Raw genomic sequence first — 15095 nt, 5'->3', positions numbered from 1 at the left:
AGAGAGAGAGAGAGAGAGAGAGAGAGAGAGAGAGAGAGAGAGAGAGAGAGAGAGAGAGTGACTTGTTGAACGCGGATTTTCATACCTACAAATTTATTTTTGGCCTTGTAGGCTATGGAAAATCTAGGCATGGCAATGATGTATACTCTTGTAACTTCAGCAAAAGAATGGTTACGAGAGCATTATAATGACACCTATGAGTCTGACCAAGATGAAGAAAGCGATGAAGAGACAAAGGATGAGGTGCGTTTTTACTAATGTTTGTTTTAAAATATAAAATATTATGTGTTGAAGCATTTGAAAACTCTTTATCTGTTACTTCTGAAGATTATTGAGCCCCATGGAGAAGCAGTAACAGTGGAAACATTTCTTATATGGCGAGAGAGGTTTGAAGCTGAACAAGCGCTTGAAAGAGCAAGGTATAGTTTGAACTCCGAATTATATTTTTTGATGTGATAATGGTTATTGGAAGCTGAAAAATAACCAATCCCTAAGTTGATACATATGTATATACGTACACATACGAGTGTGTTTTGTGTTTTGTGTATGTGTGTGTGTGTGTGTGTGTGTGTGTGTGTGTGTGTGTGCAGGAATATATATGTATCTGTATGTTTCACAAATGGGAGCACACAAAATATCCATATACTTTCATAAATAAACTAAGAGTTAGAGAAAAGGGAGACTGAGAGAATAAGATCACAGAGTTCTCGGAACTAGAAGGTGGGTGGGCTTGTTTCTCTCCCCACCCCAAAAAACAAAATAAAAAAAATCATTGACTGCCTTCCCTCCCCTTAAAGAGAATTTTTGATTGATGGAGAAGATTTACATGCACATGAACCATAGGTGGGGCACTATTTCCACGCTCCATTATGATTCTCAAACTTAATGGAACTTGGGAGGTTTCGTTGTTACTCTGAATCTCAAGATGTGGAGCCCTCAACTTGATGGTCCCTTGACTTGATCTTAGAGAATACCCACGTTTGTAACTCATCCAGATTGTGATTCTTAATCCTTGGAGTAGAGGCCATAGCCTTCTCTTACTCTTCCTCAGCGAGAGCACCTGCAAGGACACAAGCAACTGTAGCGAACTTTGTGACTCACACGTGTCGCTTGTGATACAGAAAACAATCTTTGGGTACAAACTCCTCGTGTAAACTCGATGCCCCGTTGTGGTAGAATCTCGACAGAGCTCCTCCTCAGCAAGGGCGCTCCAAAAATTGATGTTGGCAGAGGCTGGCCCCGGGGGGAAGGGGGGTCGGTGAGAGAGCGAGAAAATAGGGTGCCTCACTGCTCTTGGCCAGAAAAGAGGAGGGGGGTTGATTTTGTAAGGTTTCTTTTCTAATAAGGGGGCGCCTTGCTTTGGGTTGTTGGTGTTTTAATGGGCTGCCTACTTAATGTGGGAGGTGGACACACTTAGATAAATTACTTGAAAAATATCCATCTCATATGCTTCTTTGAAGCTTATCATGTGTTGAGATGTCAAGCTCAACATGTATGTCTCCTGGATGACTACCACCGACAATCATCATCATTGGTGCGCCTTGGTGGATACGCATATCTTCGCCAGTGATACTACAACTGCACTACACCGAGCTAGTCTACCTACCGGAGTGATGGCACACTTATCTACTCACCTCACTCACTAGAGATTTACACTACACCGTTGTACTAGTTTTCACTTTATGTTGTATTTTCCCCTTATGTTTGTAGACCTCTTATCTTGAGTTAGTGAAGAAGAAGAAGCTTATGAGAGTTGGATGTTGTCCAAGTCAAAGAGGGTTGCACAGATATATGAAAAGGAGCTTTTAGCAGTTATACATTCATTGGCTCACTAGAGCCATATACTTGCTCGGTGTAGACTTTACGTTGTACACGGATCATTAGACGGAGTCAACCAAATAGATGAAAACAGCTTTTTGAACTTGACCCAATGTCTAGTCGCTTTTCTATGCAATAAAAAATTCTAGAATTGGTTGTTTCTTCAAAAATTTCGCACCTTTTGGATCCTTGGAATACTTTAGAAGGCATTGTGCACAGGTTCTAACTTGTAGTTTTCGTCAGAGATCTGCAAGCTGTGGATCCACAATTATAGATTCCTTGAGTTCGGCAGCCAACTCTTCGTTAGTCAATTTGTTGTTATTCGAGTCTCCGTTGCTGGTAGGTTCTTCTTCCCGCAAAATTATAGGCTGGACGGCTTCCCATTCTTGATCAAATTCTTTGTCAGAATCCATGGCGTTCGTTGCAAAAAGTTGGATCGGATCCTTCGTAGAAGCTGTATCGACTGAAGCACTGATACCACTATAACCCGCTTGGCATTGACAAGACGGAAATCTCACAGCAACACACGAATGGAACTGAAACTTTGAAACTTGAATTTGAATACACAAAGTGGTTGTGACACGAAGTGGCTGAGTTTCATTGATGCAATGTTCCCTAAGTTTGGCATCCCTTTCGGTACTTCCTTTTATATTGATGATTTACAGAGTGCAACTATCGGGGAGGCATTCTATGATCTTTCGTTCCAAGATGATGTGCAGAAGTGCTCCCAGGACTTTGGTTAGGAAGCAACTAAAACTCATAGCAACTAAAATGCGCATATTTTATTTAGAATACACGATGTCCCATATTGAAACGTACAATACGTATCATAACGTTTTCTATTCTAACGTTTTTTTGCTCAAAACGTATGTCTTTTCCTAGTTGATTGTGTTTTAGAGCTTCATGGTGCTTGTTATGTATGCTATGGTTAAATATTGAAGAGTCATTGAGGAGGTCTATGAACCACTTTATTTGTCCTTATTAAAGTATCATATCTAAAAAAAGTGGACGTATTTTATTTTTGATTCTAAAAAATACGTCTAGTACGCGTATTGTACACCGCGTATAAAACTTCTCATCCCGTCCCGTAGCTGCTATGCTAAAACTAAAAGCAGGCATTGTTGAAAAGCAACTGCTAAAGGCACCCCGCGTGTAGAAAGTGTAATAGACTTTGAACACTCCAAGCCAAAGATATATTGCAGCACGTAAGAAACTGCAAATAACTTAGCAAAACTTGAAAAGAGAGAGAGAGAGAGAGAGAGAGAGAGAGAGAGAGAGAGAGAGAGAGAGAGAGAGAGAGAGAGAGAGAGAGTTGCAGGATGGAGTTTGCGCACAGATGCATTGGCCCCAAAGACCGGTGCCCGTTCTCGGTATTTCTTTATTATTATGCTTCACAAGGTACAATGTCTGAGGGTCCTCTTTTTCTCTCTCAGTGCTCCCTAGCTGATCTGAGGAGAATGAGGTCGTGGGCACACTTATAAAGACCCTTGACCTATCCCAAAAGCAGTTACATGAAAAGATTCACTTCTAAAAGCAATTGGATCAAAATCTGGCGCCCCAAAAGCCTTAGAGAAAATTGCGTAAATCTATACAACTGCCACATCATCAACCTCTATGTAATTTTGAAGGTTTTGCGTTATTTTAAGGGTTCTGGGTCCCTCTGCCAAACTTTGATAAGTTGGTAGGGTTAGGATTGAAATCCTAACCCTCTTTATTTTTTGGGCCACTTGGCAAAAATCTGTAAGTTGGTGAAAAATTTTGCTTCCTCCATAAGGTTTAGGTCCCTCGCCTGCCCATTAGGCCATGCCACGTCATTGATTTGTGACGTACCCCCCTCTTGAGAGAAACCCTCGATAACGCGTTCAAAAATACACACAAGACTGACACTAGTTCACTAGACACTTAGTGTGGGTCTAGTACCGATGTACTAGACCCACACTTCTAGCAATTGCACGAAGACGATACTCACTGAACATTCACATCACTATCCCTGTCGAGATCTTAGATGAGAAACGTGATTATTGTAACTTATTTAGCAATCACATCCAGACCACGTTGATCTTTTCACGGATGTCTTGATTTACTAAATCTGATTACTATCACATTCACGTCACCCTTTAGTGACTAAGATAAAATGTTGCAGTCATTTTATCTTTCCGACACGTACTCAAATATGAGGGAACACATGTAACATGCTCATTTTAGGAATTCCATTTCAAATAAACATCCTAACATAAAGTCATTCAACACAATTTAGCCTCTCAGTATCCCTGGAATCTCAAAAGGAATCACCGACTTTATTCCCATCGAGGTAACTTGTGACAAAGGAGCGGAGTGACCCCCCTCTTGTACAGCCCGCTTTGCACGAGATTCAACCCGTTGATTCATCGGTAACTTTTGGGATAGTTGGTGCTAAACCAAATATCACAAGTTGGTGATGTCGCATGCGCACGTGGAAGGAACTCGCCGAGAGGACAAGGGGTTAGAGTCTCTAATACTAACCTTGAAGATGGGCCGAGAGGCCTAAGGGGTTAGGGATTAAAATCCTAAACCCGTACCAATGACGCCAACTTATGAGCACCGGTCAAGGTGCCTAAAACTAATTTATCAAAATCTTGAACTTTGGAGCTAATTTCCGAAAATTGCGCTGGCTTGCTACCACGTGGCAGGCTATTGGATTTTTGCGATTTGCGCTACTGATTTTAGTTTTGCGCAAGGATTTTGGGATCAATTATTTTTGGGGATTAATGCTTTTAGAATGATGCTTTTGGGGCTCTGCTTTTGAGTATCCCTTGTACAGTTTATAAGGACCCTTTGTGTTATAGGCAATAGCAACACACGATTGGAAATTGCAAATAACTGAACGAAACTTGAATAGAAAGAGAGAGATGGGGAGTTGACACGGCACGACGGAGTTTCGAGCCGAGATGCACTGGTGCCAAAGGCTGGCGCGCCTTTGCGAATTTATTTATTATTTCACTTTGCAATGTACAACCCCCGCATGTCAAACTCTCTACGTGACTTTGCGTCCAGATGCTCTCTGAGAAGTGGTCCCTTGGGCACTTATAAACTTACAAGGGATGCCCAAAAGCATAGGTCCAAAAGAATTCACACCCAAAAGCCTCTGCCAAAATCTGCCAGCGCAAAACGTTGGAAACCCGTACAGCCGGCCATGTTATCACTATCAACGCAACTCATGGAATTCTGTACAATATCAACAGTCAACACAATTTACAAAATTTCAGTCCAAAGGTCAAGTTTCTGATTAATTGGGGTTAGGCCCCTTGGCCGGTGCTTCATAAGTTGGGTAGGGTTAGGTTTTTAATAAAAACCCTAACCCCTTCTGTTTAGGCTCCTTGGCCACACTTTCTGGGTTCAATTCTTGGGGTTTTTGTTCCTCTTGTCCACCCGGCCATTTCTCTTCCAATTGGCACTCCATGTCATCACTTTGTGACATTCCCCCCTCTTGAAAGAATTGTAAGGGGCCCTCGATTATGCCTGCAAAACAGCCAAAGGGCATAAACTTTTTTCAGTAGACACTTACTCATGTACCCATGCACCAGACTCCACACTTTACAAAGACATCAATCACTGATCAATCACATTTCTGTCGAGGGTCTCAGATAGAGATCATGATCATTATGACCATTTAGCAATCCCATCCAGACCGCGCTGATCTTTTCATGAATGTCTTGATCTGCTAAATCTTGTTACTATCAAATTTATATCCTTTCTTTTCACGTGTCAATCAAGCAAACCATGCCCATGACCATCGCCGCAAAATAGTACATCCACTTAGCATGCAGTTCACAAATCACACGTTTAGTTCACAATGAACACCATGTTTCAATCTTTCAATCTAGCCATCTTATTCCGTCCAGAATTCTTGATGCACCTAGATCATTGTGCAGCCATCTCATCCTTCCGGAACTCTTCATGCACTTACAAAAGTATCCAATCATCTCATCCAGATAGACATCTTGATGCACTAGAATCACATTCAGCTCACATTCACTTAGCCATCACATTCAGATCTTGTTGATTTCTAATTGATGTCTAGATGCACTAAGTTCAAATCGTTCATCAGACAAAATGCTATAGACATTTCATCTTTCTCTACATGTCTTTAACAATACACACATGAAAGAGCACATGTCCTCAGTTCAATCAAGGAAATTTCCAATTCAATGTACATATATTCATAAAGTCATTCCGCAAAATACTATCAGCCCATCAATAGCCCTAAAATCTCAAAGAGAAATTAGTGACTTTATTCAATCTAGGCAAATTGTCACAAAGGAGTAGAGTGGTTCCCCACCTGTGCAGTCCGCATCGCACCTTTGATTCATCGGTAACTTTTGGCATAGGCACTGCTAATAATCCAAAAGCTTCAAGGTCTAGCTCACTCTAAAGAGAATTTGCGATGTTCTCCTCCTCCATCCACTTTGCATGGAGGGCCAAAAACTACATTGACCAACTTATTCGGTGGACCTAGGTTACCTTTCTGTTTTTTTCTTGTGTTGTGTGACCTGTTGGTAGCCTCACTGGCCTCCCCTGTTCATTGGCACCTCAATCTGATCATTGAACTTCTTTGATGAACCATCAACTTATTCCCTTGCTTCATTGGAACCCTCGGATGCACTATCATCTGATTCCCTTTCTTCTCCAGATCCTTTAATGAATTTGCATCTGGTTCCCTTGGTTCGTCAGAACCCTCGGATGCACTATTATCTAATCATGTGTGTGTCGATGTGACCTCTTATAATTCGTGAGTTCAGACTATTCTGAACTTATGAAGGTATATTTTTCAGTCATCTAGCGGACATGCAAATCTTTTTGATTTTCGTCCGAGTGGTGACCAGCTGTTGAGCTTCATGAAGATATATTGGGAGGGTGTGCCCCAACAGCTACCGATCTTATACTCATGTGTGTGTCGATGTGACCTCTTATAATTCGTGAGTTGAGACTATTCTGAACTTATGAAGGTATATAATTCCCTTCTCCAGAATTCTCTGATGAACTTTCGTCCGCTTCCTTCGGTTCATTCTCTTCACTGGAAGACTCTTGCCTAGTTGAGGTGGACGCTGGCTTGTTCGTAGGATAAGTCAATGAGCCGGCATGCATACGAAAACCTTGCTTGGCATGTCCCATAAGTGTCTAAATAGAGTCAAACTTCTGTTGCAAACTATATCGTTGAATCTCTTTTGGCAAACCACAACAAAACTGCTCAATCCGGTCCCTCAGAGTGACTCTCCGAAACGAGGAATAGGTATCCCAAAACCTCTGGCATGAGCAAGCCTCTTAGTCTTTCTCAGATGATGCCAAGCCATGATGACATCTTCATATTCTTATGTTATCTAGGCAGAAGTGAAAGTTCTCTGAATTTCACCCACTTTTTAGGCGCTTATGTGCGTAACAACAGAGTAGACCACCATGTTTGTGCTTTTCCTTTCAAGATGCCACCCTTCGCACCTTGGAGCGTTCGGAGAATCGACCTCTTGAGAAGGTGATGTCAAGCTGCTGTATGAACTCAAGGGCTCTATGGGTGTCCTGGTAGCCTGTAAACGTGTCAAACCTGACTGCTTGACCCCCATCCTTGAACTCTTTGGTCTTCTTGTCTATTTGTTCACTATCAGAAGAGGACGATCTCTCCTCCTCTGAACTGCTAGATGGCCTTCCATGACTTCTAGAATTTTTCAAAGAATTGCTTGTCTGCCTTTTTCTCCCTTTCTTCCGCCTTTTCTCATCCTCTCTGGAACTAGAGGATGACGAGTTGTGGGGACTCTCTAAAGAAGAAGAAAAATCTGGGTGATCCTTGGAACGAACATGCTTCTTGGATTTGCCTACCACCTCGAAAGTTGACTTCCGGCCCAAATAACTGGGGAAATCCATTGATTTCCTCTTCTTCCGAGAGTGCTTTAATCCTTTCATTTACCGGTTCTTCTTTTCAAAAGCTCTCTCCAACTCTTTTAGCGAGTACAGTTTCCGCTTTTCTGCACTCGACTTTTCTTTTAACTTCCTTACTGCATTGAGAGAATGGACGGCCTCTCGCCATCTCTAGTGAATCTTATAGATCTGGTAATTCTTCAGGTGATTGGCATACTTCGGATCTTTGGAGTACTTGATCAATCGTTTCACACATGTATCAAGCTGCGGTTGACGTTTGTACTCCTTTCTGTCGAGTCTCTGCTGGAAATTTATCAAAATCTCTGTTGGTTTCTTTAGTTTCCACGCTAGGTTTCAACTTTTCTTCATTTCCCCAGCGACCAACAGTCGTATGGGTGTTGTCTCTATTGGATTCTTCGCGAGAACCCGTGTGTTCGAGAAGGGATTGGATCCTTTGTAGAAGAAGAATCGTTCTGAGCTCTAATAGTAGTGTTACAGGCTTGGACACTCAAAGCGAGAAACCAATAGCAACACAGGAACATAAATTACAAATAACTAAGCTAAACTTGAATAGAGAGAGAAGGGGAGTCCACACAACACTGCACGGCGGAGTTCCGAGGCAAGACGCACGGGCCCCAAAGATTGACGCCTCTTGGTATTTCTTTATCATTTCACTTCGTAAAGTACAACTGTTGCGGGTCCAACTCTCTCCGAGACTCTATGTCCAGATGTTGACCGAGAAGTGGTTAGAGTTATAAACTCAGCATGGATGCCCAAAAGCATCAGGTCCAAAAGCATTCACACCCAAAAGTCTTTGCTAAAATCTGCCAGTACAAAACGCAAAATTCGTACAGATTGCCACGTCATCACTGTTAGCGCAATTCACAGAATTCCATATAGTAATGCCACAACAGTCAACGCAATTTACGGAAGTTCGGTCTAGAGGTCAAGCTTTTAACTAATTGGGTTTAGACCTCTCGGCCAGTGCTCCATAAGTTGGGTAGGGTTAGGCTTTTAATTAAAACCCTAACCCCTTTTGTTTAGGCCCCTCAGCCACACCTTTTGGGTTCAGTTCTTCAGGTTTCGGTTCCTCTTGTCCACCCTGCCATTTCTCTTCCATTTGGGCACGCCACATCATCACTTTGTGACACTTTGGGGCACTCTAGAGAGTATTTGGATGTAGAGACTCGGAGAAGAGGACCCTCGGAAGTTGTAACTTTGCGAAGCAATAATAAAGAAATACGGAAAGGAGCACCAGTCTTTGGAGTCAGTGCATCTGGGGACGGAACTATGCCGTTCTGTGTGGACTTTCTTCTTCTTCTCTCTCTCTCTCTCTCTGTCTCTCTCTTCAAGTTCAGTTATTTGCAAATTTTGTTCGTGTTGCTATTGATTTCTCGCTTGGAGTGTCCAAGCATGTAGTAGTGGTACCAGAGCTCAAAACAATTTTTCTTCTACGGAGGATCAGATGCTTTCTGTAGCACACTCGTGGAGAATCTTACAGAGACGACACCCCTTTAACCCTTGTTTCGCGGGGAGATGAAGAAAAGTTGAATCCTATCATGGAAACGAAAGAAACCAATGGAGATTTTGACAAATTTTCGGCAGGGAATCTTGACTAATGCGAGTACAAACATGAATTGCAGGTTGACATGTGTGTCAAGTATTACACAGACTCGAAATATATGAATCACCTGAAGAAGTACCCGTTTGACGAGATTCACTTGAGACGGTGGGAGGCTGTTGATTCTTCTTTCAAAATGGTAATGAAACAGAAAGCAAAGCCGAGTGCAGAAAAGCAGAAACTGTACTCGCAAAAAGAGTTTGACAAAGCTCTTGAAAAGAAGACAAGCTAGTTGATGAAAAACTTAAAGCACTCTCGGAAGAAAAAGTGATCAACAGATTTCTCATGTTATTTGGGCCGGAAGTTGACTTTTGAGGTGGTGGTAAGGAGATCAAAGAAGCGTGTTTGTATCGAGGATGACCCTATTTTTCATTTGTCTTCAGAGAGTTCCAACAGTTTGTTGTCCTCTAGTTCTAGTGAGAAGTAGTAAAAGCGGAAGAAGCAGAGAGAAAGCAAGAAAGTAGATTCTTGAAAAAGTCTAGAAGGCACAAGGAGCCATCTAGTAGTTCAAAGGAGAAGACCTCGTCCTCTTCTTATAGTTCAAACAATGAGAAAAAGAACAAGAAGACCAAGGAGTTCAAGGATGGGGGTCAAGCAATCAAGTTTGACACGTTTTCAGGCTACTGGGACACCCATCAAGCCTTTGAATTCATACAGAATTTTGATGTCGCCTTCTTGTGAGGTCATTTTTGGGAACGCTCCAAGGTATGAACGACAACATCTTACTTGAAAGGAAATGCATAGACATGGTGGTCTACTCTGTTGTTGCGCAGAGAAGCCTTATGAAGTTGGTAAAATTCAAGAGAGTTTTCACTTCTGCCTGGATAACGGAAGAATCTGAAGATGTCCTCACAGCTTGGCATCATCTGAGAATGAATAAGGAAGTCACTTTCAATGACTATAGATAGAGGTTTTGGGATGGCTATTGCCAGTGTCTTCGTTTCGGAGGACCACTTTGAAGGACCAGATTGAGCAGTTTTGCTATGGATTGTGAAAAGAGATTTGATGGTATTGTCCGCAAAAGAAGTCTAACTCCATCGAGAGACTTGTGGGACATGCTAAGCAAAGTTTTGTATGCATGCTGGCTCATTGATCTATCCCACAGACAAGCCAATGTCCACCTCAATGGGGCAAGAGTCTCCCAAGGCAAAGAAAGAATCGAAGGAACTGAATGATATTTCATCAGAGAATTCAAAGAAGTAATTCCCTCTTATAATTCGTGAGTTCAGACTATTTTGAACTTATGCAGGTATATGATATTTCATCAGAGAATTTCGAAGAAGTAAGGGCATCAACTGATGGTGCATCTGAGGGTTCCGAAGAAGGAAGAGAATCAATTGATAGTTCATCAGAGAATTCCGACGATTCAGATTGAGGTGCTAGTGGACAGGGGAGGCCAATGGGGCTACCAGAGGTCATAGGGCACAAGAAAAGAACTGAAAGGTAAGCTAGGTTCACTGGATAATTTGGTAAAGGGCACTTTTTGGCTCTTGATACAAAGTGGATGGGATAGGAGAACCTTTGCAAATTCTTGGCACAAGAAAAGAACTGAAAGGTAAGCTAGGTCCACTGGATAATTTGTTAAAGGGCACTTTTTGGCTCCTGATGGAAAGTGGATGGGATATGAAAACTCCACAAATTCTCTTCAGTTTTGAGTTGTACCTTGAAGCTTTTGGATTATTAGCAGTGTCTATGCCAAAAGCTACCGATGAATCAACAGGTTGAATTCGGTGCGGTGCGGACTGCACATTAGGGAGCCACTCCACTCCTTTGTCACATATTGCCTAGATGAAATAAAGTCACTAATTTCTTCTTGAGATTTTAGGGATATTGACAGGTGGACAATATTTTGTGGAATGACTTTATGAAAATATCTACATTGAATTGGAAATTTCCTTGAATGAATTGAAGACGTGCTCTTTCATGTGTGTTTTGTTAGAGGCATGTAGAGAAAGATGAAATGTCTACAACATTTTATCTGATGAATGATTTTGACTTAGTGCATCTAGACATCTGTTAGACATTTGCGCATCAACGCTATTTGGATGTGATGACTAAGTGAATGTGAAATGAATGAAATTCTAGTGCATCAAGATATCCGTATTTATGAGATGATTGGATACTAGTGTGAGCGCGTCCAAAGTTCCGGAAGGACGAGGTGGTTGCACAGAGATTTTGGTGCATCAAGAGATCTAGACAGGATGAGATAGCTAGTTCTGTGAATGTTTTGTCTTGTAGGAATGGTCATGGGTATGATTTGCTTGAAATGTGAATGATATGAATTTGATAGTAACAAGTTTTAGTAAATCAAGACATCCGTGAAAAGGTCAGCGCAGTCTGGATGTGATTGCTATATAAGTTACAATGATCATGATTTGTATCTAAGACCCTCGACAAAAATATGATTGATCACTGATTGATGTCTTTGTGAAAGTGCTGGATTTGGGGAGTCTTGGTACCTGAGTACATAGAGTCAAGGTCTACTGAAGAAAGTCTCTATCCTTTGGCTGTTTTGTAGGCGTAGTCGAGGGCGATTATAATTACTTTAGGAGGGGGGATTCTGGAATGTCACAAGTTGCTGACGTGGCATGTCCAATTGGAAGGATGATGATGATGATGATGATGATGTATTTACGTCCTGGGGGGGCAAAATGACCCATGGGACCCAAAATCTCATATATGAGACTCCCTCCTTCCCATGTGAAGGAGGGGACGTGTCATGATTCTGTGGTGATTTTGTTTGTGAGTGTGGTGTGATGTTCTAGCACTTTGGCAAGATAGATGCCTAGTGCTACTGGAGAGGGATGTGTTCTTGAGAGAAGCTCCTCAAATGTAGTACATCCTTGAATCAGTTGGGGAAAGTCGACCCGAATGTGTGCATATGCTGGACATTCAAGGGTTACATGTGCCTCATTTTCCAATGAATTCAAGTTGCATTGAGTGCATCTCCTCATGTTTGCATCAATATTCAGCCATCCTCCCGTTTCACTTTTGACCATGTGTGATCTTGTCCGCATCAAGGTGATGGCCCGTCTCGCACGGTAGGACATGGGTGTCCTGATATGTATTTGGGTTTCCCCGGTTTTGTACTCTTCCCAATATCTCGTGTTTATGTGCTTGCAATAGTATTCAAACTTGGACCTATGCATTGCATTCTTCCATTTGCTGTGAAGGGCCTCAAGTAATTGTAGTTCAAAATTCAGCTCGTGCTCATGCTCGGTACCTTCCTCTACATGCATGTCCACATGTGCTCCCACATTCCATTTAGAGAACCATTTCCTGATGTCCTCAACAAGGCTAGAGGTGAGAAACTTGCTTTTGTGGTTCTTTTGCTGCTTACATCCTACCTCCCATGCTATGTGAGGCAAACGGTTATTAGGCATCAACTTCACCTTCAAGAGATATCTATGCATTCTTTGCAAAGCAAGCATTTCCAATGGTCTTTGTCTAGTCTCCAATAGCATCATTGAGTATGGTGTTGTGGTTTTTATCCCCATATGTCTACATAAGAACTTTTTCTGAATTTTCTCAATGTCATTCCATGTGCTGGCCGAAATACTTGGTCCCCATACCTCTACCCCATACAATAGCGTTTGGACCACACACGCATTGAAAGCCATGGACTTTATTTCCCACCTTCTAGTGACGCTTTGTTTGCACATGTTTTCAAACTCGTAATACTTTGCTTGTTCTGCCTCAATTCTTGTTTTTGCACATTGCCCCCATCTATGATTCGAGGGTATAATGATGCCCAAGTATTTAAAGTTGTCCACTACTTGAATGTCTTGCCCATCATACATAAGGGCGGGCTGATCCTTTGATTTGTGTGTACAAGTCGCCATACATTTTGTTTTTGTGACATTCACTGAGAGTCCTGTAGCTTCACAGAAAGCATGTACCGCATCCAAAAGTTTTTGCAAGAGAGACATGCTATGCGCTAAAAGAACCACATCATCAGCATAAATGAGGAGTAGCAAAGTAATGAGACCTATGTTTGGTGCATCTCCATTATCTTGCGTCATTTGGTAGATAAATTCCTCAAGCTCATCTATGCATAGCCCAATAATGTCGGGGACAAAGGACACCCTTGTTTGACTCCTATTGTGCTAAAGAACTCTTTGGAGAAGCCCGTTTGCATTTTCAGTTTACATCGAACCGCATGGTATAGGCGTGCCACCGCAACCCTCAAATGTATGGGAACCCCAATGGTCTCCATGCGGGACCATAACCCATGACGAGATACCGTATCAAAAGCTTTCTTAAAGTCCACAAAACAACAGTACATAGTTTCCCCTTTGAGTCGTGCCTCTTCCATCATAATCCGGATTGTAATCAAGTGATCTATGGTACTATGTTTTGCTCTAAAACCTGCTTGACCGATAGCCCTCTTTCCACTATTTTCAGCCCATGTGCTAATATCTTTTTCTTCAGACTCCCAAAAAGTTTTGCCATGCAAGAGCCCACCATGATGGTGCGGTAATTCGTGAGTAGGTTACGGTCTCCTCCTTTAAACAAAGCTTTGACCCAATTCTCTTGCCAATCTTCAGGCATACCTTGGTGGATAGCTTGATTCATCATACAGTGTATCCATTTCTTAGCTTCATTACCCGACCATTTCAACATTTTGGAGTTGAAGTGCAAAATGTCAGAGGCTTTCCCAGTGGCTAGTTTTTTCAAACCTCTCAAAGCCGCTGCAAAAGTTATAGGTTTCTTAGTGTCAACCTGAATTTCAACATTCATCATTATTTGAGCATCGGTGGGAGCATAGAGTGTTTGTGCATATACATACATTTCGTCCATGTTGAAATTTTCCATTATATCCTACTTTTTTCCCTTCATGTTGCGCCATGCTTTCTTGGGCTCTTTCTTAAATCGGATCACCTCTTGCTCCTCCAAAAGTTCATGCATCCTTCTCTTTTTCCTTTTCAGCATTCTGTATTCCTTGGCTGCATTTTCCCACTCCTTCGTGGACTTATTGAAGCACTTTAACTTGCGTTTGGCTGCTTTACATTCTTCATCAAACCATGGGTTATGAGGGAGACCTTTCACTTGTTGGTGGTTTCTTTTAGATCACCCCATAGTGACCTCTGCTGCCTCTTCTATTGCTTGACGAAAGGTAGCCCAATTTTCTGAAATGTTTTGGGACATGCATTGTCTACTCAGTAGGCTGTCCAGAAAAGTGGCATAATCAAATTTCTTTGTGGCTTGCATTCGATATGCCCAACTTGTCGCCTTTTGGATGTGTTGTGTAGGCATGTGTGGGAGGTCTAGACATACATGAATTGGAGTATGGTCCGAGTTTGGTGACTGAGCCCCAATTTTAAAGTGTCCAATTAAATCCAATGCATTGTGGCTAACTAACGCATAGTCATTAGTGCTTCTTCCATGGTTTGATGTATAGCATGTGTACGTTTCGGAGCTTGCAAATTTCTTGGTGTCATTCATGACTACAAGTTGCATAGAATGCATCATGGATATCAAAGCCGAACCTTGTTCATTCATGAGGTGATCGCATGAGCATCTATCCCACATTGCATCTAATACGAGATCGCCATCTTTGTCTGCGGGATGGATTGAGTAGTCAACCAATTGAACTTGTATGTTGGCTATGCGAGCATTGAGATCCCCGAGTATCATCACTGCCCCTTGTGGTGTGTAGGTTGCAATATCTGTATATAGGTCGGCAAAAGGGTCATTCTTGGAGAGATTATGCAAATCATAGAACGGGGATTCCTGATGTGGGATGTAGCATCCCGCAATGAGCATCGAT

General features: G+C 42.0%; 1 protein-coding gene across 2 annotated transcripts in view; it reads left to right on the top strand.

Moving 5' to 3' along the window:
• Positions 1-15095, top strand: part of LOC147447569 (Ubiquitin-conjugating enzyme family protein) — a 142759-nt gene that overhangs the window by 71702 nt on the left and 55962 nt on the right. For both annotated transcript variants that reach the window (XM_086523303.1, XM_086523302.1), the window contains exons 6-7: positions 112-243; positions 328-419. In XM_086523303.1, coding sequence (XP_086379429.1) covers positions 112-243; positions 328-419 — 224 coding nt within the window. The remainder of the gene's footprint in view (positions 1-111; positions 244-327; positions 420-15095) is intronic.

The sequence above is a fragment of the Adiantum capillus-veneris genome, chromosome 11 (assembly GCF_014529385.1).
Source record: "Adiantum capillus-veneris isolate H3 chromosome 11, ASM1452938v2, whole genome shotgun sequence".
NCBI classification, from domain to species: Eukaryota; Viridiplantae; Streptophyta; class Polypodiopsida; order Polypodiales; family Pteridaceae; genus Adiantum; species Adiantum capillus-veneris.
Note: the sequence above shows the minus strand (reverse complement) of the source record. Positions and strands in the feature narration are given on the sequence as shown.